Below are 27,899 nucleotides of genomic sequence, written 5' to 3'. Positions count from 1 at the left end.
TACACATCACAGAACAATCAATTTCAAACATACATGTATTTTATTGGACCTGGTCCACATTGAGGAACAACCAGTCACATCTCAAAAGTTAACTCCAACATATTATGATTATGTTGAGACGATAGTTAGCTACAACAGGTCATCTCTTAAACTTTATAACAAAATATAGTTAAAGTTTATCCTTTCACAATAAATTCTCAAAACAAATGTTCTTGTTCTGTGTCAAACTCAACTTTTTTTCAACCATATCATGCACATGTTGTATATATTATAATTTATACACAGACAGAAAAAACAAACGCAGTTCAGTTTTGGTAATATTATAACTTTTTATCTGTATACCAAATGTAGTAACATTTGGTACATAGCTACCTCCTTGTACGTACGGTCTAAAGAATCTTTGGTTAAAATTGGGTCAACCGTGAGCACGTGAGAAGCTGCATGATTTTTACCGATTTGTCAAGAAAGCGTCGACCAAAACAATGTCCCAGTGCTCAATTGGCCACCCTACAGTCCAGATTTGAACCAGATCACGCATTTGTGGGACGAGCTGGACAAGGAGGTCAGGAAGTGTATGAACGTCCTGAACGTCACTCAGCTCAAGCAGGCCATTCTTCATGAGTGGAATAACATCCCACAAAGGACCATATAAACAACTTGATTGGGTCAATTGTAAGGAGAGGTAGAGCAGCGACTGCAGCCCGGGGTGAGCATACACATTATTGATTTGAATCAGGAAATGACGTAGGGTACCCACATTTCAACGTGGTCCATGCAAACGCCATCTGTGATAACACAAAAAAAACCTGTCAAAGTTTATTCAGTAATGAAGACATAACCTAAAAATCCAAACAATGAAATTATCTTTAATAAAACATTTGAAATATTTACCACAAAAAAACCCCGTTTTTTTTTTTTCTGTCAGTATATATTATTTAATAAATACATTTTGAAATCTTAAATTTTTGTTTTTAAATCCCCCATCCCCGGAATAAAAATAAAAAAGCATCCTAACCCCAAAACATGTATTTCTTGGCTTTGTATATTAGAAAAGAACTTTAAAATGTGTTTCAGTACAAGTAGGGGTACCCCTAATTATGTTTTGACTGAAAAACCTCAGACTCATGAATTGGAGGAAATAAAACTGGCTAGATTAAAACGGGATCAGGCTAAAACGGAACCACTACCAAAACAGAACCATTTTCGTTGGCGAAAACGGAACCGATTGTGGCTATAACAGCACCTCACTGTATTGGCTAAAACGGAACCACACATAATAGAGAGAGAAAAATGAAAAATCATGACTTAGGTTTATTGCTGAATAAAGCCGGTCAACATGTGAAACCGTGGATTGTGTTACGATAGGAATTAACACTTACCAAATCTTTTTGAGTTGTTATTACTGTAGACTGTTGATTATCAAGCATTTAAGTTACTAGAATTACACCTGTATTGCTAATTGTTAATCCCCATCACCGATTCCGTCTAGCCGGAGTGTCACAGACAAAACATCAAAGCTCACGATGTTCACTGCACAGCCTTGCCGGGCTTGCTTGGTTAAGTACACAACAATCGATCGCTTGTTTTGTAAATAAATAAACATCATTTTACGTTATTACGTCTGACTTCTTTCATGAGATGTTAGTTGTTGCTGTGTTTAAAAAGGTAATAGAGTAAATTAGTGCCTTCAGTACAACTGTTATTTTTAGCTTGAGCACGTGCTAAGATGATGCTTGACGTCACTAATCGAGACCCTATGTAGCCCAAAAATAACAACACTCATGTATATAAACAGTTTCATTTATTTAATTCACATAAAAATGAACTATGAGCAATCATGTTATAACAGCATATATTGTTTTCTCATTGGGAATGCGAGATAAATAGGTTTTGATTTTGGTGCCGTTTTAGCCATCGATTTTGGTGCCGTTTTAGCCAACGCAGGTTCCGTTTTGTCCACAGATTTTGGTACCGTTTTAGCCAACACGGGTTCCGTTTTCGCCTGGGGCCGTTTTGGCACGGTTCCGTTTTCGCTATAACCCGATTAAAACATTATTGATCAGTACCAAGTGCAAGGTATCAGAAAATAACGATTTTTTTTTTTTTTAAAATATATATATATATATATATATATATATATTCTGTTGCAATGCAGCATTCAACCTTTTAGAGAGGGTAGCAATTGCACGCACGGTTTAACTTTAATTGTTCAATTTGTTGGGTACGGTAAGTTGGTAACAGGTAAGCCTAAGCTAAGGTATGTAAACATTTGTAAGAAAAGAAACAACAAGAAAACGAAATATATTTGACAACCGTGCAACTTGAAAACAATCACAACTGATGTTAACATGCTTGACTGTAGACTATACAAAACAATATATTGTGATAACGTGATTAAATTTTAAGTCCATTTAAAATTTCCGCGAAAAATCCAAGTACCGGAAATACACGACTGGTTCTTGTACTTTTATGACATTTGTGACAGCAAAACACTTAAACTAGTCTAGTGAAATGTTTTCATCGACAACGAAGAAATCCAGGCTGATAGATTTTGATTTTATACATAAATGAAAGATGGCTAATTATGCAGAGGGCATGAAGAAACCTGATGACGAGTTAGTAATTTTTTTTATCTTATTTGATTACAAAATCCACATTCAGAGTAAGTGGGTTAGCCTATTGCCCGTTCCAACCGTACTACTACTTGGGAGCAGGTTAACTCATACTATCATAGCCCGATTACTCTGACTGTAAGAGAGCTAGACGGACATTTGGACAGTTATACGCTTTCATTACAGTCAGAGACCAACCTATGTATTTTTTGGGCAGTTCCTGACAACCAAAAAGTTGGCAAAGATTCCCGCTCTAATACCACACCAATCCTATGTTTGACGTCAAATACCTTTACATCGATAATTTTCGAGTTAACCGATAAAAAAACCATGGCTCCCAGGAAGATAATTTTGAGTAAATTGGTTTTAATGTATTTGTATAGAAGGAGATTACTTGATAAAAAATGCAAGAGGAAGTGGCAAGAGCTCCACCCGTTCCCCCCCCCCCCATCATTTATAATAGTTTAGGGTTAGGGATAGAGTTAGGGTTAGGGCCCCATGCCCCACTTTTCTATATATACCCCATCAAAAAATCCCTCTTTAGATCGATAACTAATGGGGGGAACGGGCGGTACACTTTCCGAGGAAATTTTGTTTACGTGACAACATTAACCAGGCATTGGCTGCCATTTCCATGTCTTTGTAACTAACTGATTGGATGTTGTATATATGCATGGGTGTTTCTGTACCTCTATGATCAACCTTTCGTTAATATTTTGTTTTGGCATTGTTTTTCAGTTATCAGTAAAATAAAGATATTCGTCAATGGTGGGGTTTTTTTTGGTGGAAGACCTAAAATATTATAACATCATAAACTGGGGGTTTCTGTGCACGTCAGAGCAGCAAGCAGCAAAAATCGTTTTTGGAATGATCGAAAAAACCCGGCGATAACACGTTGTTGACGCGCTGCGCTAGTGAGGGTATGTATATGGTAATTAATTGGGAAGTGATTTTTTGCTGCCGACACGCTGCGCTAATGTGGGAAGGCCTTCAATCGGCACCATGCTGCCCTGCCATTAAACAAGCCTTTTTCAATAATTAATTCTAAAATTGCCTTTATAAAACATTAAAAAATGTATATGATTAATTAATAAAATGTTTTTGTTATATATTTTACAATTCATTTATTAAAGCAAACACATTAATTACATTTATTTTCATTTCAATGAATTGTTTTTTTCTTTATTGAAAAAAAAATGCCCTGAAAATAGTGAAAATGCCTCAGAAGTGTCTAGTCTACCATGCTTTTGCCAAATTTCTAGGGAAAACACTAGATATGTTGTCGTCTGCATTACATTCATTTGTGAGGTTTTACTTCATAGTTCGAGAACAGTTTGATTAACAATAAAGTTCAGACAAGTAAGTATATCTACATATAAAACTTTACAAACCCCTAAAACCATTAATTTTACTAAGTAAATTTTTGTTTAGTCCTTAAAATTACTGATATTGGATGAACTTGACTTCAAGAAATTCACATAAAATGGAGGAAGATGAATTAGCATTCGGTGTGTGTCACATGACCTCACACGTGCCAGATCAACATGGCAAAATCATTTAATTTGTATAATTGTTAAGACCTCTGTTGTTAGAATCTGTTTTCAATTATTGTATTCAATCTGCAAAAGGTATGCTGCATTTTTGTGCCTCTACTGTAGTGAATAGTAGACATAGTCCATTCATACTAATTGTAAACAGTTTTGAGTGTCTACATTGTTTAATTAATTAAGCTTCAATTCATTAGAAAATTTATATTTTACAAACTATTTACTGCTATGAACGTAATGCCTATTTGTATTGACATCAAGTGTTAGCGATGGGTGTTGGTAAAATGTGGACCAGACCAGATGCTTGATAAACCTAATTTTTCCATAAAAAAAAAGTTTTGCCAACTTGGCATAGTTAAGAAACATATAATATATAATGCACAGAATGGTTATTTTTCCAGATGCATGTGCCTGAACGCAGTTAGAAACTACTCTTTCCAGTTTTGGGGCGAGATGTAACACAGTGGTAAAGCACTCGTTTGATGCACGGTCGGTTTGGGATCGATCCCTGTCAGTGGGCCCATTAGGCTATTTCTCGCTCCAGCCAGTGCACCATGACTGGTACATCAAAGGCCATGGTATGTGCTATTCTGTCTATGGGATGGTACATATAAAAGATCCCTTGCTGCTAATCGAAAAGAGTAGCCCATAAAGTCGAGACAGCTGGTTTCCTCCCTCAATATCTGTGTGGTCCTTAACCATATGTCCGACACCATATAACCGTAAATAAAATGTGTTGAGTGCGTCATTAAATAAAACATATCCTTCCTTCTTTTCTGTTTTATGGTGTTACACTTTTGTTTACTAGAATGGATTCGTTTCATGTCCATGTTGTAGATTTGTTTTTGGAATATATTTTATTATATGTACCGCAACTGAAAAATATAGAATATTCTTTCTGCAAGTATTGTAATCGTGTTTTTGTTGTTAGCTGAATGCAGTTTGGAATGTCAATGGTACATAATTATATGCATATGTTGGAGTAAGTTGGTAACTTTTATGGGGGTTGACATGAATATTTTGTTCAGTACTGTGACATGATTCCCTACACCGGTTTTAGAGACTGCTACACAATTTTAAAACATTAATAAATTTTCAGATGACTAGAAATATTGCTGATCAAGATTTTAAAAACAAAATGTTCCCTGGTTGAGATTTGAATTTACCAACCACTGGCCAAGGTTGAAGTGAGTTGGTACAATGGTAGTAAGATTCCAGTCCAGATCTGACCATAATGGATCATGCAGTGTCTATTACATTACAGTGTAGATCCAGAATTCACTAAGTGTAAAGTCAACAATAATTTCTGCGCGACTGTTTTTACTGTTTGCTTCCTACACCATAAATATAACATTTCCAACATTTGGTATTTTACAGGGAATATTTTGTTCAGTATCGTGTCATGATTCGCTATGCAAGTTTCAGAGATCGCTACTTAATTTTAAAACATTAAACAGTACACATCAGTAGTTGATGATCAATTTTCAGTTGACTAGAAATATCACTAATCAAGATTTTGAAAACAAAAGGTTCCATATTAGACAAATAAGAGGTTACGGCCATTTGGCCGTGGCTTTTTAAGGGCATAAAAATTATATTATATAGCCAAAAGAAATGGTAACAAGGTAAACTTCAACAAGTGTATTAATATACATGTAACACAACAGCATCCATTCAAAATAAATAAGTAAACCTTTTCATGTTTTTGTAATAAAAAAAACTTTCTTGGAGTTGCGTTTGTGTATGATGACCAATTACTAACATGCAACAATGACTAAATTTTGTCCCATTAAATTCAATCCCTGTGGTACAGTTTTTAATTTAAAAAAAAGTTAAACTGAATATTTTTTCTACACATACATGTATAAAAAATAACAACATGTAAATGGTGTTTTCTGCTCAATATGGAACTGACAATTATTTTAAAAGGTGTAGTGGTAACTTACAAGAACCACATCCTATATAGTTCATATTATAGTATTTAAATGATGTCGTGCACCTTGTAGTTCTGTACAATAACATTAAACTGGGTGCAAGCTAGATATCTAACTGATTTCTTAGACTTATGAAATATGGATGTGAAGTGAAATTATTGTAATACATGTACATGTATGCATTATATATATATATTCATTGTTTACAAAGCAAAAACAAGGGTAGACAGGCAGATAGATAAGAATTTTCATGTATACAACTTCTGCTGAATGCATGCTATCACTAAAATTTTCAGCCTATATTTGAATAAACAACCTACCTTGAAACACAATCAACACTGATTTCATATCTTGTTTCTTTTTTTTTTTTTCTCCCACAGAGGTTTGCCAGAAGCCAAGACGAAGTGGCTTGATGCCTACCACGACCCTGTAGCGTCGCTGTACACTTTCACGCAGTGCCTGGCTCTGTCCGACATACACGCAGATGGCGACTGCAAGCTGATTATTGCTGATCTTGGGACCGGGAGTTACAACATGAAACTCAAAGTTTACAAAAGTGAGAAACAATTAAAAAAATGTTTTTGTTTGAAACTATATTTATTCAATAATTAAAGTGGATTGGCAAACAGGTGGTAGACCTGTATAAATTCCTCTCCACGAAATGATGTGTTATACTGTTAAAAATTAAATGAAAGTTGACATTAGTGTTTTTCGACACTATAAATTTATGTAAGGTGTCACGTACACCAACTTACCTGCCAAATGACCCAACAAAATAGGTTTTTCTAGTCCTTTGCCTGGATAATGTTGCACCATTCCTAGGCAGATATTGTCATAAGATCTTTGAAAAAAAAGGTTACTGCTTTCAGTTTTTAGACCTGGAAATTAATAGGTTTTTTTCACATAAGGGCTATTTTACTAAATACATGTATATACTAATATTCACATTTTTGTATGATTCATATATGAAGAATAAGTGAATGATTTTGTTAAATTTTTGTTTTCAGACACAAACCTTCTGAGTGAACATACGATAATTGACCTTCCCACTGGTGTGGTCACATTTTACATGGATGTTCTTGAGCCTAGAACAGCAGGTAGCTTTTTCACTTGTTAATTACTTAACCATGGGGACTGTTCTTCACCCAGTCATCCCACTTTTAAGATGATAGAAACAAATTATTTAATATGGTTTTAGAACATGCAACGTTTTCCAGATTTTCTGTTCATTTTTATATCCCTGATAGTAATAGATATTATGCAAATCACATTGCATAATATTAGTAATTTCTGTCAGATTGTTATAAAATAACAAACAAGGGTAAAGAATTTTGTTTAACTAGCAAATTGAATTTTTAAACTATTAATTTTGTCATATGACTACATGTGTATATTGACACTTGGCAGAGAGAGAGAGAGAGAGAGAGAGAGAGAGAGAGAGAGAGAGAGAGAGAGAGAGACAGAGAGAGACAGACAGACAGACAGACAGACAGACAGAGAGAGAGAGAGAGCGCGGGGGAGGGAGGGAGGGAACCCATTGCTGCTTCATAGCCTGCTGCTAAAAAGCAGCAAGGGATCATTTATCTGCACGTTCACATAGACAGGAAAGTTCATACCTCATCATTTGATGTGCCATTTGTGGGGCACTGGTTGGAATGGGAAAAAATCCCAGGCAATTTATGGCAGTCCTGTGATCCATCACCCCTGAGGTGAGCAGTCTACTACTAAGCTAAATCCCTTACTCAAATATTACAAATAAATCACAATTCATAATAATTAATTGAGATGGTGAATTTGTGTGTGTTAGACAGTGTTTGTTGATGCGGCCATTATTGTATTTTAATGTGTTTTATTGTAGCTATTGCAGTAGCCTCGGGTCCATACATTTACGTGTACAAGAATCTCCGTCCTTACTTCAAGTTCACATTGCCCCCACTGGAGGTGGATCAGTTGGAACAGGATCTCTGGAACCAAGCTGCTAATGTACGCATTCACTTTAATACTGACACAATCAAGACATCAGTTATTATTTATCACTACTTTGACTATTACACAAAATGCTGTAAGCCTAGTTTTGCACATAAACTTAAATCTCTAACTAGGAAACATTTCTTTAACCTTTAGACTACTGGATTAATTTTTAACAAAAACCACGTTGAGTGGGTACAAGTTTATAATTTTTACTCACATATATTCACTTAAATGTTTCATAAATACATGAAATAAAGTTCATATATGAATCGGTAAGTATTATTTTCGTGTTTTTTTTGTAATTTTTATTATTTTAGATCGGCTAATGGTGATTAAAATTAGGCAAAAAATCGAAAAAGTTGCGTTTACTTATGGGCATTTGTGGCCAGCTGTCCAGTATTTATGTCCATTATTCCCGATAACAGTGGTTTTTTGACCAGAATTTTTTTTAAAACCCGAACTACGATTCATATTGCAATATTTGGTAATTTTCGTTGTTGGTAAAACAATCAAATTTATTATCAAATTAGCTGTTACAATCAGCTATCGATCCCTGAAAATTACCGCGATGTGCCGCCATTGTTGTCAAGCGAAAATACTTGCCGAAAACCAAGGCAATTTGAAGGTATTTTCAATTGAAAAAATCAAAACAAAAACCACTATTTTGAAAAAAAATCTTTTTTCTTTAATTATATTTCCGTTTCCGGTGAGTGTCGTGTGCAAAACGGCGGGAAATATGAATTGGGGAATGCACTGTATACAGTGTACAGTATATCGACTGACGTGACGTCGGGCGAGATATCTCGCCTGCAGTAGTCAGAAGGTTAAGTACAATAGTACAAATAATAAAGTTTAAAATACAGAAATTATTTTCTTCCTTAGTCTGCTAATCGAAAAGAGTAGCCCATGAAGTGTTTTCCACTCTCAATATCTGTGTGGTCCTTAACCATATAACTGTAAATAAAATGTGTTGAGTGCGTTGTTAAATAAAACATTTGGAATTGTTTCGAAAATATATATTGTATGATTTATAAAGAATAAAGTCCCACAGTTTAGAGTTAAATAGCAGGAAAAGTATGCAACACAGAACATTGAGAATTTGCACAAAACTAATTTGTTATGTTGTATATTGATGGTAAAATTGTTACCTAACTGAATATTAAAGTTACATAACTAGAAAAAAAAGGCCTGTCCTTTTTTCTTTATATTTTTGTTTCATGTGACGGTGGACTTAAAAGGGGAATGTAGTGAAAAACAAAATCAACAAAAAAGGAAAAAGAAAACAAACCACAAACAAAACTACTTACACTAGCTACCTAATTTTTGGGACACTTTCCTGGAAACACCAATTTTTTTCTTTTAGGCCCTACTTACAAAGAGATGCTTACACAAAATTGAATGTCAAAATGTTTGACTGTTAAAAAAAGGGATGTGAGAGCTATGCATAAACGCGAAAATGTGCTTTTTCATTTCGTCTATAAAATCCCCAAAACATGATGTTCAGTACTGTTGACCACACAAGGTTCATTTGCATGTTTTCACGATTTCAAGTTTATGATGTGTGCCTTATATTATAAGTTATAACCAGTTTAGATTTGTTAGCATTGAATGCAATTTTTGACAGTTCCAGGGGTTGCAAACAATTTTTCATAAGGGGCCCTTGAGCGGCTCCAGACCCCAGCCGCAGTAAGATTTTTTGTTCCAGCCCCTCTCACATCTCTGTAAGAAGCTACTCAACATCTACTATATGTACTAAAAACAATGCCCGATTGTCTTACCATGTTCTTTTCTCAGTCTGTCTTTTTCCTAAAAGAATTGCCAGAGCTCGAAACGGTGCCAGGTCGCCAAATGCGACCAAAGTCCTGTTTGGGCGACTTAAATATTAAAAAATAATGGCATTAAACGCCAAAATATTATTACTTGGGTGATCTTTTTTTTATATATATGAGCCGCTATTAATAATTGTATTGTGTATATTTATTCCACATTAAAATCTTGCTTGTGGTTCGCAAAACTGAACGTATCTGCTTACTGTAATTAGTCAACATACATTTATATTATAAACATTGATGTTGTAGACAAGATTTACCACGATGACAAAATGTTGAGTATTCATTCTATTTGCTGTCACGAAGCCTCACGAATGTTGATTTTGTTAATGTCTTAATTCTGTGTTTTCCCATTATATAAACGTTGATAAACATAATTTTCGCAACAACAAAAAAAGTCAAGATAATGCCTCAGATAAAAAAAGAAGTTTTTTCCCCATGCCACTGTAAAATATTTCATTAGCATCACTGAACACCCCATGCGATCATGTAAATGCGATCATGTGATCTATTGCCTGTAGCTAACTGCTCTTCCAGTCTGCGTTCCCAAAATGACACAGATGGGTTCATCGAAAATAATTTGAAGTACAACATCAAGTCAGTGTTTTCTTTTAACTTTTCATTTCATCATCATGTATGTTGGTATCTTTACTATCTAGAAGTGGTTCTTCAAATCAATATTTTATTGAAGCACATTTCGTATGCTTACTTATAATTTTGCTTAAAACCTGAAATATGAATATTTCGTGTTTAGGCTACCTAAAGCAAGTTTGAGCCACTTAAAATTAAATTTTAGTGGCCCAGATATTTTTGTTTGGGCCACCATATTTTTTGGCGAGTTTTGAGCCCTGATTGCACTTACACATATGTATACTTCCTCACAAAAGTTGTCTCAGCATTTTGAGATTTTTACTTTTAAGTCCCTATAGCTGCAACTCTATAAGCTATTGAGTATGGGACTTCGTGAAAGTACAAACAAGTTCATGATATAACTTTAAAAAGAAATATTGGAATGTTGAATAAAAATATTTTACACATCTGATACCTTGACTCTGTGCCTGTAATTTATTTAGTATTTAATTTAAAGTTGGTTTGTTTCTGTTCGTATTTTAGGATGACATCAATCTTTTTGTGCTAAGAGAAGCTTTGGATACTTTACGGTAGGTAGCAAGAGCATAACTGTAGCAGTATTATTTTTTTCATTACAAGTAGCCTAATCTAGCTCAGACACACTGCAATATCCCCTCGAATATGACCCTCTTAACCCAGTACTAGTTTATTAATAATTCCAAATATTGTTTTAATATGAATGAATGAATGAAAGTGAAGTTCTGACTTTGGTGAACAACCAACCAAACGTTATCCTTTTTACGTCGGCCAATCAGTGGCAGTAGAACCAATTTGCAATTATCAAACAAATATGCCCATATGGGTAATAATTTAAAATCATTTTGGATCTAATCAAGGTTTTATTGTCTTATAAATACACGTGTATCATAAACTGGCCAGTATGTATTTTGTTCACATTGCCTGTTCATTGAAAACATGCAGCTGAATCTCTACAATAATGAACTGACAGGACATAGCCCAGTGGTACAGCACTCGCTTGATGCGTGATCTGTTTGGGATCGATCCCTATCGGTGGGTCCATTGGGCTATTTCTCGCTCCAGTCAGTGCATCACGACTGGTATATCAAAGGCCGTGGTATGTGCCATCCTGTCTGTGGGATGGTGCATATAAAAGATCCCATGCTGCTAATCGAAAAGAGTAGCCCATGAAGTGGTGACAGCGGATTTCCACTTCAATATCTATGTGGTCCTTAACCATATGTCCGATGCCATTTAACCGTAAATAAAATGTGTTGAGTGCATCATTAAATAAAACATTTCCTTTCTTCCTCTCCAATAATGAAGTGACAGTAAAGTACTTGCTTGATCCTCTGTCGGTTTTGGTTCGACTGGTGTATCAAAAGCTGTGGTATGTGCCATCCTGTCTGTGGGATGGTGCATATAAAAGATCCCTTGCTACTAATAGAAAAAAAAATGTAGCAGGTTTCCTCAGTAGATCTATTCAACTGATTGGGCTTTTTCTTGTTTAACCAGTGCACCACAATTGTTCAAAGGCCGTGGTATGTGCTTTCCTGTCTGTGGGAAAGTGCATATAAAAGATCCTTTGGTGCATTAGGAAAAATTTAGCGGGTTTCTTCTGATGACTACGTGTCAGAATTACCAAATGTTTGACATCCAACAGCCAATGATTAACAAATCAATATGCTCTAGTGGTGTAGTTAAACAAAACAAACTTTGTTTAACTCTCCAATAATGATTTATCCCTACCCTTTCGAAAATTCTCTCCATTGAATATGCCTAAATGTTTATGTAACATACACACCCATGTGCCAATCTGTATGTTTCAGACTCGAAGGAAAAACACTGACCGTCCGATCCTTGAGGTTTATTCAGCTTGAAGCAAACGATCTGGAGAATTTTGTCAATTTACACAAGTCCTCTCCACTGAAAAGACAGGTGAGCTCATTTCAGGTCTATTCTGAATGTTTCATGAATATGTTGTAGTCGGTGAACAATCTGGAAGAGACAGGTGAAGTGATTTTGGATCTAGATTTTGATCTAGCTTTTGATCTCGTTACAAATCTATTCTGAATGTTTTCTTAATATTTTGTGGTAAGGCACGTGAACTGTCCAGGAAGCATCTACCCAATGCACCCACACCTGGGATGTTTTGACAAATATATAGTTTTGCACACACCCCCCCCCCCCCCCCCCCCAACAAATCACTGACAAATTGTCTGTTATATTTAAACAATTCTTAACTCTACAAGTATATTTTGCTCTATATTGTGTAAACTTAAAACAAAAAAATTAAATATTAAAAAATGTATATTAATTTGATTTGTAGATGTTATATTAATTTCTAATAAAACCACTACTAATTTACTGTTATTTTGTACTTCATTCTGTGATAACATTATTTTAATTTGTAATTTAAAAATCTAATTTACGATTATTTTGTACTTAAGACTGTGATAACCTTATTTTAATTTCTAATTATAAATATCTACTAATTTACTGTTATTTTGTCCTTCAGACTGTGATAACGTTATTTTAATTTGTAATTAAAAAGAATCTACTAAATTAAATTTACTGTTATTTTGTCCTTCAGACTGTGATAACCTTATTTTAATTTGTAATTAAAACTAATCTACTAAATTAAATTTACTGTTATTTTGTCCTTCAGACTGATAACCTTAATTTAATTTGTAATTAAAAAGAATCTACTAAATTAAATTTACTGTTATTTTGTCCTTCAGACTGTGATAACATTATTTTAATTTGTAATTAAAAAGAATCTACTAAATTAAATTTACTGTTATTTTATCCTTCAGACTGTGATAACCTTATTTTAATTTGTAAGTAAAAAGAATCTACTAAATTAAATTTACTGTTATTTTATCCTTCAGACTGTGATAACGTGTTTGAAGACCCTGAAGAAGTCGATGGCGGATGAGGACGCTATAAGCTGTTTGGTGCTGGGGACGGAGAACAGATCCATATACGTCCTTGACCCAGAGGCGTTTACTGTACTTTCAACTGTGAGTCTGCTACAGTTTTCATTTGTCTTTAGTTATACTAGTAGGTGTTTTTAATTAATATTTGTTAGAGAAAGGCAATCGGCAATGCTGTGGAGATTGCCGTGGACTTTTTCATTCTCATGCAAATTCATCAATACCGGTAGTTGAGAGGTATATGTAGTAGCCCGTTGCTTATGGTATTTTACAAAACAATAATTCTGTGGTATTGTCCTCCTTTCTCCCACCCCAGTGTGTTGATTTCTGGAAAAAGTATTATAGCCAAGGATGCTACATAAATACATGCATTTGTAGTCCTCAGGTATTGATTGACTTTAGTTTTACAGTTAATGATCATCTGTACAATATCATGTAGATAATTACTAGTATGTGATGAATTATTAATAATATATTCTGACATTTTCAATTTAATAGTTAAATCTTTTAAAGTTACATGGAAATCTTGTAATGAACTTTTGCGAATTATTGGTTTTTAAAATCGGGAATACTACTACCGTATTTGACCGGAAATAAGCCCATGTCTTTGAATAAGCCCAACTCCGTTTTGATAGAATTTAAGAAATTAGGCATTAGGCCCTCATTCGTAAATAAGCCCACCCCCAACTTCGTCACCTTATAAATAACATGAAATTGCAAGTTTGCTCAAAGTTCATTTAAAAGGTCATACCTCCTGCAGATAATTAAACACAAATGTAACACAATATTTTACAACCAGTGAGATTTAGCAGTCTAACAATAACAGTGTGTAACATTGTTTTCAATTTCATGCCTGCAGTATTTCTCTGAAGTATCCAAGCCCAAGTATGAACTAAAAACCAATGTCTATTTTTACCACCACACTGGGTCCGCAGTTAATGCTAATTAAGCAAATACCGTATTCTGATTGACCTTAGATTGACAATTCTTTGTAGTGTAAGCTAGCTGCCTGTGTCAGAAACGTGTGTATAGGCTATTGAGTTTGTTGTTAATTGCTGTTGTTTTAAAGCCGCACACCCTACTTCTATCCAGCGAAAATAAATTATAATTTGGTTAATCTACAAACCTGTAACACACTTATATCACGTTTTTATCAAATGGAGTGAAAAAGCAGATTTTATATAGATAAATACCATGGGAATCCCCATGTCCCAATTGCTTGAAATAATTTTGAAAGTTAGTATTCTGATGTCACCGGTAGAAGCACAACAATGCCTACGTCACGACAAATTTCACAGACTTGGGGTGCGTTCGTTTCACCTCTCCTGGACATGTTCCAACTGTTCTGTCCTGTGGTATCCCCTCTCCAGATATCGTAAGACTTAGCAAAATTATTGGTTTTAAGGGTTTGTAACGTTTTGTATTGAGACACTTACTTGTCTGAACTTTATTGTTACTGAAAATGTTCACGAGAAAAATCTCACAAATGAACAACAACAAATCGGATGTTGATTGCGCGAACCGTGCATGAGAAAACAAACCGAACCAAAATGATAACGGTCACGTGATATACCAACGTCTGTGACATTAAAAATAGATTGGACCTCGCTTGCTTAACGGTTTTTTCTCGACAACACGTTTTGTGAAAAAATACAAAAAATGCATTTCGTGGTTTTACAAACATCAGGATTACCAAAAAGCACTTCAGGTGAATGGAAATGTGTATTCTAAATAATAAAATGTAAGTAAAGTGCAATTTTATTTGTGAAAAATGGGGTTTAATAGCGAAAAACAACGCCGTAATGGTTAACAAATAAACGTAACTAGGGTGTGTCCCTTTAAGTCTTCTCAGCATTAAATTTTGGATGTAAATAAACAGCACTGGTAAGTAATTGTAACATAGAAGGTGTGTTTCTGATAATTAGATACTAGTAAAAAACCCACAATTTAATTAATAAACAATTATTATTTATTAATAACAAATGGAACACTAATTAATAGATGTGCTACTGAACATTTTTTGTTTTCTTCCTAGTTCATTTAAGTATTGTTATTTATTTTAATTATTATTATTAATTTTTTTTTCAACAAAACTGGCCCCTTGTCTGGGAATAAGCCCACCCCATGCCAAGCTCACAATGAGTTGTCTTGGCCCCCTGGGCTTATTTCCGGTCAAATACGGTAAATTTGTAGACTGTATGTTTTTGTTTTTAGATGGAGTTGCCCAGTGTCCCAGTGTTTATCAGTGTCAATGGTTTGTACGATGTGGAGTACAGAATCGTGGCCGCCTGTCGCAATGGATGTATCTACACACTCAAGAGGTATGCATCATGCAGGCCTCACATGAGGTCAAATCATAGAGCGAATTCACTTCTCTCTTAACAGCAGGGAGACTTAGAATTTTAATAAAAAAAAAAAAAAAAAATACAGGTGCAACTTTTACAATCTGTATTTTAATTTTAATTTTTTATTTAATTTTTTTTACCATCTGTACTGCTAACTGATCGATATGTGCTCTAGTTTATTGTTTGTTTTTTAAATCACCTTTCCACATGTCGCATTCTTTACAAATAATGAAGTGTAATTGAACAGCACTAATTTAACCGTTTAGAATTCATTCTCTCAAGTTTGTCTTCTCATTTCATTTAATAACTGCTCGATGCAGAGTATTGTCCTAGTACCGTATATCGCTGTGTATTAGCCGACTCCGTGCATTAGCCGACCCCCTAGTTTCATCCTCCAAATCGGCTTTAAAATTATAGACCTTGTATATAAGCCGACCCCCCTATATAAAACTAACCAAGTCAGATGTCTGTGTGGTCTACAAAATGACAAAGTACATCTGCTTTCAAACGTCATTTGTCACAGCAAACTTATCTGGAAGCAGTAGCCGATTTCTATTTATAGAAACGGTGTCCGGTTAATTTATTTCTCGTAAAATATAAGTACCAAGATAGCGAAATATACCTAAACATTCTTGATTGCAGCCACACGTTAAAAACACAGTGACTGTTTGCATTGTTGATTGTGCTAATCGGTCTTTTCATTACTAGTCGGCTATACCCTACCATACCCAACCACCCGTGTCGATTAATCCCAAGCCGACAAACAAAACAAATGAAGCTGGAACAATTAACGTGTTCACCGGTTTAGTAAGCAGTTTTGTAATGACACGTGGCCTGCGAAATTTTCTGAAATTGTTTTGATCGGTCACCATTTAATGTTGTTTAAACAGATAAATATTACTAAATAACTTTTAAACACCAACATTTATTAAAGATGAACATATATATACAATTTTAATATCTTTTATTTGTAATAGCTTGTGTTAAAATGCAATATTAAACCTTTATGAAAGCGGAAATGCAGAGCACAATAATGACAATAGATCGAGTCGAGCCGTGACGTCACTATTCTAACTTTACATTTCCAATAAAATGTTGACTCCTTAGATAAGCCGACCCCAGCCTTTGACTTGATAAATTTTGTATCAAAAAGTCGGCTAATACACAGCGATATACGGTAGATTAATCTACCAGGGTCAAGCTTAGATTACCCAGAGGCAATTAAATGCATTCCACAGTCACAGTTTCTTAATTGATACACTGTGGAGTTATCAGATTGAATGCGTACTAGTATCAGGCTGGTCAGAGCAAAGTTTGGGCTCACTTCGCCCGGTCAGGTGAGCCCTGGTCATGAGATTATATATGCAGGTCTTTATAAAAAGCATAAGTGAGGGATGTAGCCCAGTGATAAAGTGTTCGCTTCATGCATGATCGATCTGGGATTGATCCCGGGCTCATTGGGCTATTTCTTGCTCCAGCCAGTGCACCACGACTGGTATATCAAAGGACGTGGTATGTGTTATCCTGTCTATGTGATGGTACATATAAAAGATCCTTTGCTACTAAGTGAAAAGAGTAGCCCATGAAGTGGTGACGGCAGATTTTTTCTCTCAATATCTGTGTGGTCATTAACCATATGTCCGACACCATATAACTAAATAAAATGTGTTGAGTGCGTTGTTAAATAAAACATTTCCTTCCTTATAAAAAGCATAGTCATACATTTATACTTCTGGACCCCGTTTTACGAAGCGATTTTAGCACTGAGGTCACCTTAAGGTGATCTTAATAATAAGATCGCTTCGTAAAATGAGCCCAGATTTTACATACTTAAGATAGGCCTCGAACATATTGACATTCTTAGTGACTATGGCTACAGTATAAATTGCCATAGGCCAGCAGCTTTACAGATAGCAGTTTTTTGCTTCTGAATAAAAATTATTGCCGTTGGTTGAGGCATATGCTATGTTTTGAGTTTTGTGTTTTGTGTTTATTTGTTGCCAGAGTTACTGGTTTAAAATTGCCATAGGCAGGCTGAAAATGGTCATATGTAAGGATTTAAAAGCCTTTTAAAATTGCTGAAGGTAAAAAATTCTTAAGTTTAAGCTCTATTAAGATGTTGGCTGTCAGAATTCATTTAAAAAAATGCTGTCTCTTTCCAAAATTTAATATCTCATTAGTAACAGAAAAACAAAAACTGAAGCCTTAATATACATATGTTTCCACCTTCAAGAGTTCCTATCACGTGTCAGTTTTATTATAAAGTATCTATCCGTACACTGTGGTTTTACATAATTATATATTAAATAATATTTTGATATGTGACACCCAATAGCCGATGTGAATTTTTGTGCTGGGCTGTCGTTAAACATTCATTCATACATTCATATCTGTTGCCATTTTGAAATATACAATGTTTGCATAAAAAAATCACTAATTACACTTAAAATATACATTTAATTAATCGTTAATCAATATTGATCAGTTTGCGCAAATAATTTAATTGACAACATGAAAACAAAATGGATGATCAGCAGGCTTCAGTATGAGTGTTTTCGACATTGCCTATTACCGTATTTTCCAGTATATAAGCCACTACTTTTTTTACTGTGAATTGAAAGGTGCAGTTTATAAAATGGTGCGCTTTATTTATGAATTTTACGGTAACCACTGTGCCTATAAGCCAGAACTCTTTTTTTTTTTCATTCCCATAATAATAATATAGCATACCAAATGACTGGGACTGAAGTATTACAATGGAATGGCTCTTTATTAATAGTCTAGTCAGGCTAGAAACAATACATCACTTGTGTATTGTTATACTTACAGTTTCAAAAATGCACTTGTCCGCGAACTTTCTTAGTTTGATTTCTGTAACATTTATTGTTAGTAGTGCGTCAGATGTGTTTGTCAGATGTTCTAAAATGAAGTAACTTTCCTCATATTATACAAAGTAGTGTTGTTATACTTTGTAGTAAACACACCCAACTTGCATGTTCAATATTACAGATAAAAAGCCAGTGGCAGCCTAAACAATGTCACATGATACAATTACAATGTGATGGCCATTTATGGCCAATTGCAAAAGCCAGACCATAACAAGGACATCAAAACAGTTTCTTATATCTTTAATGCCACTGTTTCTAACCTGTTTGTAATGTTTTTAATTAAGATATCAAAATTTAAGTTTAATACGAAACTTGCGAATTAAAATCACATAATCGGAGTACCTGTAATGTTTGTATTAAATGTCAACATTTCCAATCTAATTAGCCCGCTAATTTATACAGAGAATAATGTTATTGTAATGTATTTCGTTATATTACATGTAATTATACATATATAATTCTCGGCAAATATATATATATATATATATATATATATATATATATTTTAAAGGCCGTCGTTTAAAAGTTATAAAACAATGTCGAAACTGTAAATGATTGATAGGACTGTGCTTAGTATTTTTTTTTTCTTTGCAACTAATGCAAGATTACAAAATTAGCATTATCAAGTTCTTGTTCATATTTTTGTAAAAATAGCGGGTTTTGTCAACAGTGTTTTGTTCACGAAACTTTCCCATTAGGTGAAATAAAACTGAAAGCAGCACAATCAACAATTATTTATTGTTTGAATTTAAGGGAGAATGGATCTCTTTATTATTATTAAATAGAAACAATAATTAACTAATTAAGATTGTGGCTTTATTTTAACTGCAGCTTTTTTAAAGGTGTGGTTTATGTACAAACAAAGGTCGGAACTTGGTCTAAAAATAAGGGGTGCGGTTTATACACCAGTGCGTGTAATAAGCCGGAAAATACGGTAGTAATTGTGTTTTTTTTCAGAGGAACAGCTGAAGGAGCAAAATACACAATAGAGCTGAACTCCCAACCGGTGGGTCTGGAGAGAATCAACAAGAGTATTTACGTCGGGTGTATGGACGAAACGATGCACTGCTTCACTTCAAAGGTAGTAGTCTTATTATTGGGAACATTAGGCTGTCTCACCCATTGATTTTAAATAGTCAAGCATGCAAAAGTTAAGCTATGTCTCCATGTGCATGTATCTAAAAATTTGCTTCTATGTATTTAAATTGTGGTGTCTCCATGTGTACGTATGCATATGCGTGAGCATTTGCGTAAAAAGAAACTAACGCACAGAATCGGTACAGGTAGTGAATTTTTCTCTACGCTTGCGCAGTACAGACACGTAGATTCCGTAAAATTACATCATGGTGAATTTCCTGCTAAGTTTGAAGCTAACATTGTGTGCGTCTTTTCGTGATTTCAATCTTTTCAACATTATTATTATTATTATTAGGCCTCTATTATTATTATTATTATATATTTATTATTGTTATTGTTGTTGTTATTATTATTATTAACTTTATTATTATTATTATAACTTTTACCCTAATTATATTTCGGTGGCCACTTTCAACTTACACGTGACATCATGCCAAAAAAATAACACATTCTTCTACGCACACATGGAGACAGTCATTACGCATATGCGTACACACACGTTCGTGCATATGCATACGCATATGCATACAGGCGCATGGAGATGTAGCTTTAGCCTAGTCATGTAATAATTAAACCCAAAACACGGTGTTTAATATTCTACTTTAGAAGAAGAAACTATTCCTTTGCAAGAGCATTTTACTAGCAGTCCAACAAGGGAAGCAACTCTTGTTAAAAACTCCTCATTACAAGCAACAAACTATCTAATTGGGTATTCAGTTCTAGATACAGAAATCATCTTTTTTTTATATCATAATTGGCATCCTTCTCTAACTATTACAGGCACTTTATTGATAAAATGTTTGCTTCAAATACATGTATGTATGTATGTATGTATGTATGTATGTATGTATGTATGTATTTTTATTTATTTATTACCTATTCAGTCTTACTATAGTGATAAAGATATTTTGAAATCGTGTGATAAATTTATTTTGTATCGCATATATGTGCAATCTGGACTGGAACTTTTAAATGGAGAATTCCCTTTTTAGTTTTACTGCAGTTAGCATTTTTTATTTACTGACGCCATATATGATTTACAAATTACATCACATCGTATTTGAAACATTACAAGAGGATGCCTCAAAGTAAGATTCTTAACATTAAGTAAATCCATGAAAGGAGTTTTCGTCGTAGCGATACGCCGTCTCATGGTATATATTCTTGGGCAAAATAAAAGTGTGCAATAAATAGGAAGCGAAAACAATGTATGTGAAGTTCTCTATATATATATACATGTATATATATATATGCTTCTACATTTTGTTGCATATTCACTATTATGTCAGTAAAACCCAAAACTATTTTTCAGTTGTGAAAGTAGAATGTTTTTACTCATTTTTATCCATCAAATATACATGTATTTCATGTAATGTAAATAGTGAATCTAAACATTTTTTTACATAACCTTTTGAATATTCATTGACGTTCAGCATTCAGAGTGCATTTCAATTTTCTTTAACCTGTTCAGTATCTTGATTGCATTTCATATTTGTTTTAGCGAACAGGAATATCACTTTGCATTCTATTTATTCCAGGGTAAAAAACTTTGGACTGTTAAGCTTCCATCGAGCATTACGACGATGGAAACGATGGACTACAAGCCACGAGCATTCGCTGCTGTACTGGTCGCTCTGAACAACTGTGAGGTGCACATCTACAAGGAGAAGTATCTCGTGGATGTCATTAAGATGCCAGATGTCATCACGGGGATGAAATTTGGAAAATTTGGGCGAGAAGACGGAACTCTGGTGATGACAACTCGAGGTATGAATTTCTCATATTTAATGGTGTTAAAGTTTATTTTGTTTATTGACACCACTGGCTCACAGTACATATACACTGTATGACATTATTTGGCTGAATCCATAACGTTTTTAATTTTTTAAATGTATTTTAAATTTTTTATTTTGGTTGGTGTTGTTTTCTTGTGGGTTTTTAAAAAAAATTGATTAACACTGTCAGTTATTCCCTACAGATTTCCCATAATAAAAATGTCTGCTAAACTCGATGACAGTCATTCTTTGCACCCTTGTTTTGGCTTCGTATACAATAAATATAACACATCCAACAGTAATTTTTTGATATGATATATTTAACAAAAGCTACTTTTTATTTTTCATTTTTTAAACCTTAAAAATAATATTTTGTCCAGAATTATGAAAAAAATACTGACCTGTAAATTGCGTTGTCTGTTTGTTATAGAAATTTGACAGGGGTCAAGGTTAGTAGACCAGTTTTTATTTTAATGTCGTGAAGCATTGTAATAATATAGCTAATTTTGAATTTGAATGACGTTCATATTCCAATGACGTCACTTTGCATCTCCTTAAAATAATCATAAACTGGGTACATGACGTTTCCATTTTAAGAATGCTGGAAAAATTCCAATGCAAAATTGCAATTAAAAGTTTTTTTGTTTGAACATTAATAATGCACCTGAATGTGTTTGGAGAAAATCCTGTTATTAAAAAATTGTACAAACTATGGATATCACGTGAAATTACGGTGCGATATGCTATATTTATTGTGTACGAAACCAAAACAACGGTGCGAATAGTGACTATCATCGACCTTAGTAATAGGGGTGTACTTTTTTATTAGCACTTATAATGAGGCATAATCTTTTTAATTGATTTCTGACTATTTTATGTTACAGGTGGTGGATTGTTTGTAAAGATTCTCAAGCGCAGTACTGTCTTTGAGGAGAAGAATCTTGTATCGGGGCCTCCTGCTGCTCAAAACATCAAACTTAACGTTCCCAAGAAGACAAAATTGTTTGTCGACCAGACTTTACGAGAAAGAGAAAATGCTGTTGGTATGTAATACTTGATAAACATAGATGTTGGAAGATGCCGGTAAATGGAGGGGCCCATAATTAAATATAAGGTCATATATATCCAGATATAGATAGCTTTTCAACTGGGTGGGGGGTGGCAGTTACAGAGTTGAGGAGGGGGGCAGCAGTCCCCCTGTCCCCCTGTCCCCCTGCTTCCTATGATAAGAATATTAATTCTTAGATTAAGTTAATTCATCATTGACACAAATATGATATTTTAGTTTTACCGGTTGAGGGGCGGGACGTAATCCAATGGTAAAGCGCTCACTTCATGTGTGGCCAGTCTAGGATCAATCCCAGACTGTGGGCCCATTGGGTTATTTCTCATTCCAGTCAGTGCACCATGATGGTATATCAAAGGCCATGGTATATGTTATCCTGTCTGTGGGATGGTGCATATAAAAGATCTCTTGCTGCTAATGGAAAAATGTTGTGGGTTTCCTCTCTAAGACTGTATGTTACAATTACCAAATGTTTGACATCCAATAACCGATGATTAATAAATCAATGTGCTTTTGTGGTGTTGTTAAAACAAACTTTTTTCACCATTCAAATTGCTAAATGTCTAACAATAAGTAAAGAGAAGAGGGAATGTTTGATTTAAATCATGGCTATTTGTTATGTAACATATGGTTAATTCGTTCATACAAAGAAATTGGTTCATACAAAGGAAATTTTCTACAGCTACACAGGCTACTCCTACTAGAAAGCAGCAAGTGATCTTTTTTCTTTTTATTGTAACCAAAGACGATACGATATGACAAGAAGAGTATACCTTGGATATTCTGGAAGCATGTGTGATGTAGACCATTGGTAAAGCGTTTGCCTGATGTGTGATCGATCTAGGATCGCTAGATCGATCCCCAATGGTGGGTCTATTTGGCTGTTTCTCATTCCAGATAGTACTCCACAGTTGGTGTAACAAAGGCTGTGGTATGTACTATCCTGTGATAGCGCTGGTAATTAATAAAAAAGAGTAGACTATAGAATTGTGTCAGCAGGTTTTATCTCTAATTATCTGTGTCGTCCTTAACCATATGCCCATCGGCGTATAACCTTAACCATATGCCCAACGGCGTATAACCTTAACCATATGCCCAACGGCGTATAACCTTAACCATATGCCCAATGGCATATAACCTTAACCATATGCCCAACGGCGTATAACCTTAACCATATGCCCAATGGCGTATAACCATAATTAAGAATAAGATGCACTTTTCCATAGACTAGTCTTGTGGCACTAGTTGGGACGGATACAGACTTGAGCCCATTGAGGGCAACTGATCCCACAAAACATCAGACCTCAGGCGTGACAAAGTGTTAAAAATACTCTACCACCATCTTTGCATCGATCGATCATCTTGATGACACATTTTTTAAGGTGTATGCTTTATTTTTGTCAACAAAACAGAGTTCAGAGAAACATTTCAGTGCCATTTTGCTTCTAAATTCAAAAGGTGATGGTTGCTTTAGTAATGTTTTTGTTGCAAGATCTCAAGTCAGAAATAAATATCTGTAGTGTTTTCGACGTTATTTGTAATTCAGAAGTTGTTGAAATGGTAATTACATATACAAGCACACTTGAATGTGGCGTAAACATTTGTATAACTTTAGTTTTAGTTCATTCCATGTGTATGTAGGAAATTATGCAGGGGTGTTCTAGACTGTGGTGAGTGAAGTTTCTAGGGAGTTTGGAGTCATGCTCCCCCAGAAAATACATTTCAAGAAAATGAAACTTCATTGAGCAAATGGGATTTCAATGCCGAAGTGAACCCCCTCCACTTGTACGTTCACCAGCCTCCATTATAAAGTGGTCCATGTACAGTAGTGGCTAACTTACCAAAGCTGTTGTATTATCAACTGTTCAGGCTTCTGAAAATTGTGAGAGCGATAGTTTCGTTCGCACGTCGCTCATGCAGATATATAAGTTTGCACAACTCATTTTTCATTTGTGCATTGAATTTATGATATAATTTACAAGTTCATGACGGTGTACGTAAAAATGCACTCAACACATTTTATTTACGGTTATATGGTGTCAGACGTATGGTTAAGGACCACACAGATATATATAGAGAGGAAAGCCGCTGTCGCCACTTCATGGGCTACTCTTTTCGATTAGCAGCAAGGGATTTTATATGCACCATCCCACAGACAGGATCGTATATACCACAGCCTTTCTTACATCAGTCGTGGTGCACTGGCTAAACGAGAAATAGCCCAATGGGGCCACCGACTGGGATCGATCCTAAACCGACCCTAGTTTTTACACATCAGACATTTCTTAGATTTTATTGTTTTATTTATCCATGTCTGTATATCCCAAGTGTTTCTGGTCATCCTGGTGTTTCTAATACCAAGGAATGCTTTTTAGATGAGCTCTATAGTCTATTTATAAAGGATATTTCCCCATTTCAGCATCACAGATGAATTTGTGTTTCACTCTTTTGTAATTTTATCCAAATAGTTACAACTTTGTAAATTAACCAAACATAGTGTTCTTTTTCATGTGTTGAAACTAGGGTCTGCAATGTTAATCAAAGACAGCATTGTGGACTCACACTGCTGACATGTTTGCTGAACATGGAACACATATTGTGTATTGCAAGTGAACGTTATGGTTCAGTTGAGTATTTTACACAATGAATGTATCATTGGTCTCACTGGGGAAGTGTATACACAGGCGGGTGTGAGAAATGAAAATATTTCTTTGTATATTGTTTATTTTGCACAAGTGAACTAATGTTATCCTTTATGGAAAAAACCATCAGTCCATGAATACAAAAAAATCCCCAAAATATTACTTTTTATGTTATTTATTTATTTATTTATTTTATTAACAAAAATTATTTCTTTTTTCTTAATCTTTTTTTCTTTTTTTTGAATTGTTCCATCTTTTCCCCAGTACCAATAAGTAGAGAGTTTAGTATTCTGTTTATTACCCACTGACATTCAGATATCATTTCATGGAACATTTCTAAGCAGTATTGATATGTAAAAGCTTGTCAAGCTGAGAACGAGAGATGTGGAAATGGCATGAGTTCGACCCGTACCACCTTTCAATGGTTAGGGTTAGTTTTAAGGTCAGACTTAGGGTTAGTCTTAGAGACTTTGATATAGAAGGGTACGGGTCAAACTCTTTCCGTGGAAATGTCTTGCTGATGATCATCATCAGATGTAAGTACCCACCATCCCCAATTCCCGAATCAATTCTCAGCACTTTATTGTTCAACAACGTACTCGTTTTGCATGGGCCGAAAGTCAGTATTGATACACCGAACCCATTAAAATGTCATGAATACTTTGACACCACCGCCACACAATTGAATGAAAATTAGTTTTAGATTTTCTTGTATATCGTCATTTCACAGCATTACATACTGTAAAACACTGAAAATGATATTACAAAAAACTGATATTCCAACAGGAAAACATATCAAAATCTTTGTCTGCATCTCTCTGCTGATATGGATAGTAAAGGTCATATTTGACTGGTGATGTCATGGGCATGTCTTCTGAGTTTGCGAACTTGAAGAGGAAAGTGCGTACTGTATTGGTTCTGTGTACTCGGGAGTTACATGAAACCAAGATGGCTCAACTGATATTGATAACGAGTAATGTGGTCCCATATTATGTGGGAAATAGTGCAGTGTTAACAATCACCTTGTTTATATATTTGTGATATCCTGACAAATAAAAATGTCTTTGTTTCTGATTTATACATTTGTGACATTGTGAAAAAAAACACCCAATAAATACATTGAACAACAAAGGATATATGAAAATTAATTTAATTTTCTTTAATTTATTTTAAATTATTCAGTTTAAATGCCATTAGATTTTGTGTCTGTTAAAATGAATGTCTTGTGAACATTTGAAGGAAGGAAATGTTTTTATTTAACGACGCACTCAACACATTTTATTTATGGTAATTACCCGGTATATGGTTAGACATATGGTTGAGGACCACACAGCAAGGGATTTTTTATATGCACCATCCCATAGACAGGATAGCACATACCACATGGTGCACTGGCTGGAGTGAGAAATATCGCAATGGGCCCACTGATGGGTATCGATCCTAAACTGACCGCGTATCAAGTGAGTGCTTTACCACTGGGCTATGTCCTGCCCCGTGAACATTTTAAGTCCATTTTAACAGTCTCTTTACTGAATTAATTTTATCATTAATTTTTTTAATTTTTAAAATATTTTGAAATCGTCACATTTCTTTTGTTGTGCATTGTTGGGTTTTTTGGTGGGTTTTTTTTTAATGTGTAGCTAAATAAAATTGATATTTAAAGCCAAATAAAACTGAGACTAGCTAGGCATGGTAATTATCCATTCCATATCTCTATTAATGTGCCCTTATCTTCAAAAAGTTTAGACATGCCCCCCCCCCCCCCCCCCCCCCCCAATCAACCCCCTCCAGGCACAAGCTCAGGTACTGCCAGTGACTTGATCCAAGGGTGGATTATGTTCAGACTCAATTTATATTTCATGGTTTTACAGGCAACAGCTTAAAATAAATCCGGAAGAAGGAAAGGAAAGGAATGTTTGTTTAATGACACCTCAGCACATTTTAACCTACAACTGTTTGGTGTTTAGCATATGGTTAGTTTGTCACTTTGTTCAAGTAATGTGAGAAGAAACTCACTGCTGCCACATGGGCTACTCCTAACGACAAAGCAGCAAGGGTTCTTTTATATGCACTTTCCCATAGACAGGACAGCACATACCACAATGTTTGATGTACCAGTCACAGGGCACTGGTTTGGATAGCAAAAACCTGATAGGTCCACCGAGTGCAATTGATCCTTTGACTCATGATAACTCAGACGAGTGCTCTAACACTGAAGTACATCTGCCTCCTAAATTTTGAACAAAAATATTTTCAATTCACTTTAATTTACAATAGAATGGTATTTTTTCACGCTTTCATTTCGTTATAATTTAATAATATGCAACCAAATAGGTCATAACAAAATATCTGTTGTTTTTGTCACTAAATAAAACAAAACAACAACACCAACAACATATTTGGGAGGTTTTCCCTAGCTAGTGTATCATGTTTTAGTCAGTTATTAAAACTTCCTTTTATTTACAATTTCCTTAATTATTTATGTTGAGAAATATGTTTCCTGATGGCATGTCATTTTGCCCTGTCTTTTGTTGTCAGAAATAGCCCGCCGTGAGCACAGAACATGTCACCAAGAGAACCAGATTAATTATGCTGCAGTAGCTCTGGGTTTCAAATTGTCCACAGCTTT

General features: G+C 34.7%; 2 protein-coding genes across 4 annotated transcripts in view; one reads left to right on the top strand and one right to left on the bottom strand.

Moving 5' to 3' along the window:
- Window positions 1-2,435, bottom strand: part of LOC121370000 (crossover junction endonuclease MUS81-like) — a 47,940-nt gene extending 45,505 nt beyond the window's left edge. For both annotated transcript variants that reach the window (XM_041495084.1, XM_041495085.1), the window contains exon 1: window positions 2,314-2,435. The gene's annotated coding sequence lies outside the window, so the exon portion shown is untranslated. The remainder of the gene's footprint in view (window positions 1-2,313) is intronic.
- A 51-nt stretch (window positions 2,436-2,486) lies between these two features.
- The window catches only part of LOC121370001 (Bardet-Biedl syndrome 1 protein homolog), a 37,864-nt gene continuing 12,451 nt past the window's right edge, over window positions 2,487-27,899 (top strand). For both annotated transcript variants that reach the window (XM_041495088.1, XM_041495087.1), the window contains exons 1-11: window positions 2,487-2,615; window positions 6,474-6,649; window positions 7,101-7,190; window positions 7,952-8,076; window positions 11,007-11,053; window positions 12,311-12,419; window positions 13,373-13,504; window positions 15,632-15,738; window positions 19,608-19,731; window positions 21,326-21,554; window positions 22,447-22,605. In XM_041495088.1, coding sequence (XP_041351022.1) covers window positions 2,575-2,615; window positions 6,474-6,649; window positions 7,101-7,190; window positions 7,952-8,076; window positions 11,007-11,053; window positions 12,311-12,419; window positions 13,373-13,504; window positions 15,632-15,738; window positions 19,608-19,731; window positions 21,326-21,554; window positions 22,447-22,605 — 1,339 coding nt within the window. In that variant the 5' untranslated portion in view covers window positions 2,487-2,574. The remainder of the gene's footprint in view (window positions 2,616-6,473; window positions 6,650-7,100; window positions 7,191-7,951; window positions 8,077-11,006; window positions 11,054-12,310; window positions 12,420-13,372; window positions 13,505-15,631; window positions 15,739-19,607; window positions 19,732-21,325; window positions 21,555-22,446; window positions 22,606-27,899) is intronic.

The sequence above is a fragment of the Gigantopelta aegis genome, chromosome 4, assembly GCF_016097555.1.
Source record: "Gigantopelta aegis isolate Gae_Host chromosome 4, Gae_host_genome, whole genome shotgun sequence".
In the NCBI taxonomy this organism is placed as follows: domain Eukaryota; kingdom Metazoa; phylum Mollusca; class Gastropoda; order Neomphalida; family Peltospiridae; genus Gigantopelta; species Gigantopelta aegis.
The sequence above is the reverse complement of the archived record's forward strand: the minus strand, read 5'-3'. Positions and strand labels throughout refer to the sequence as shown.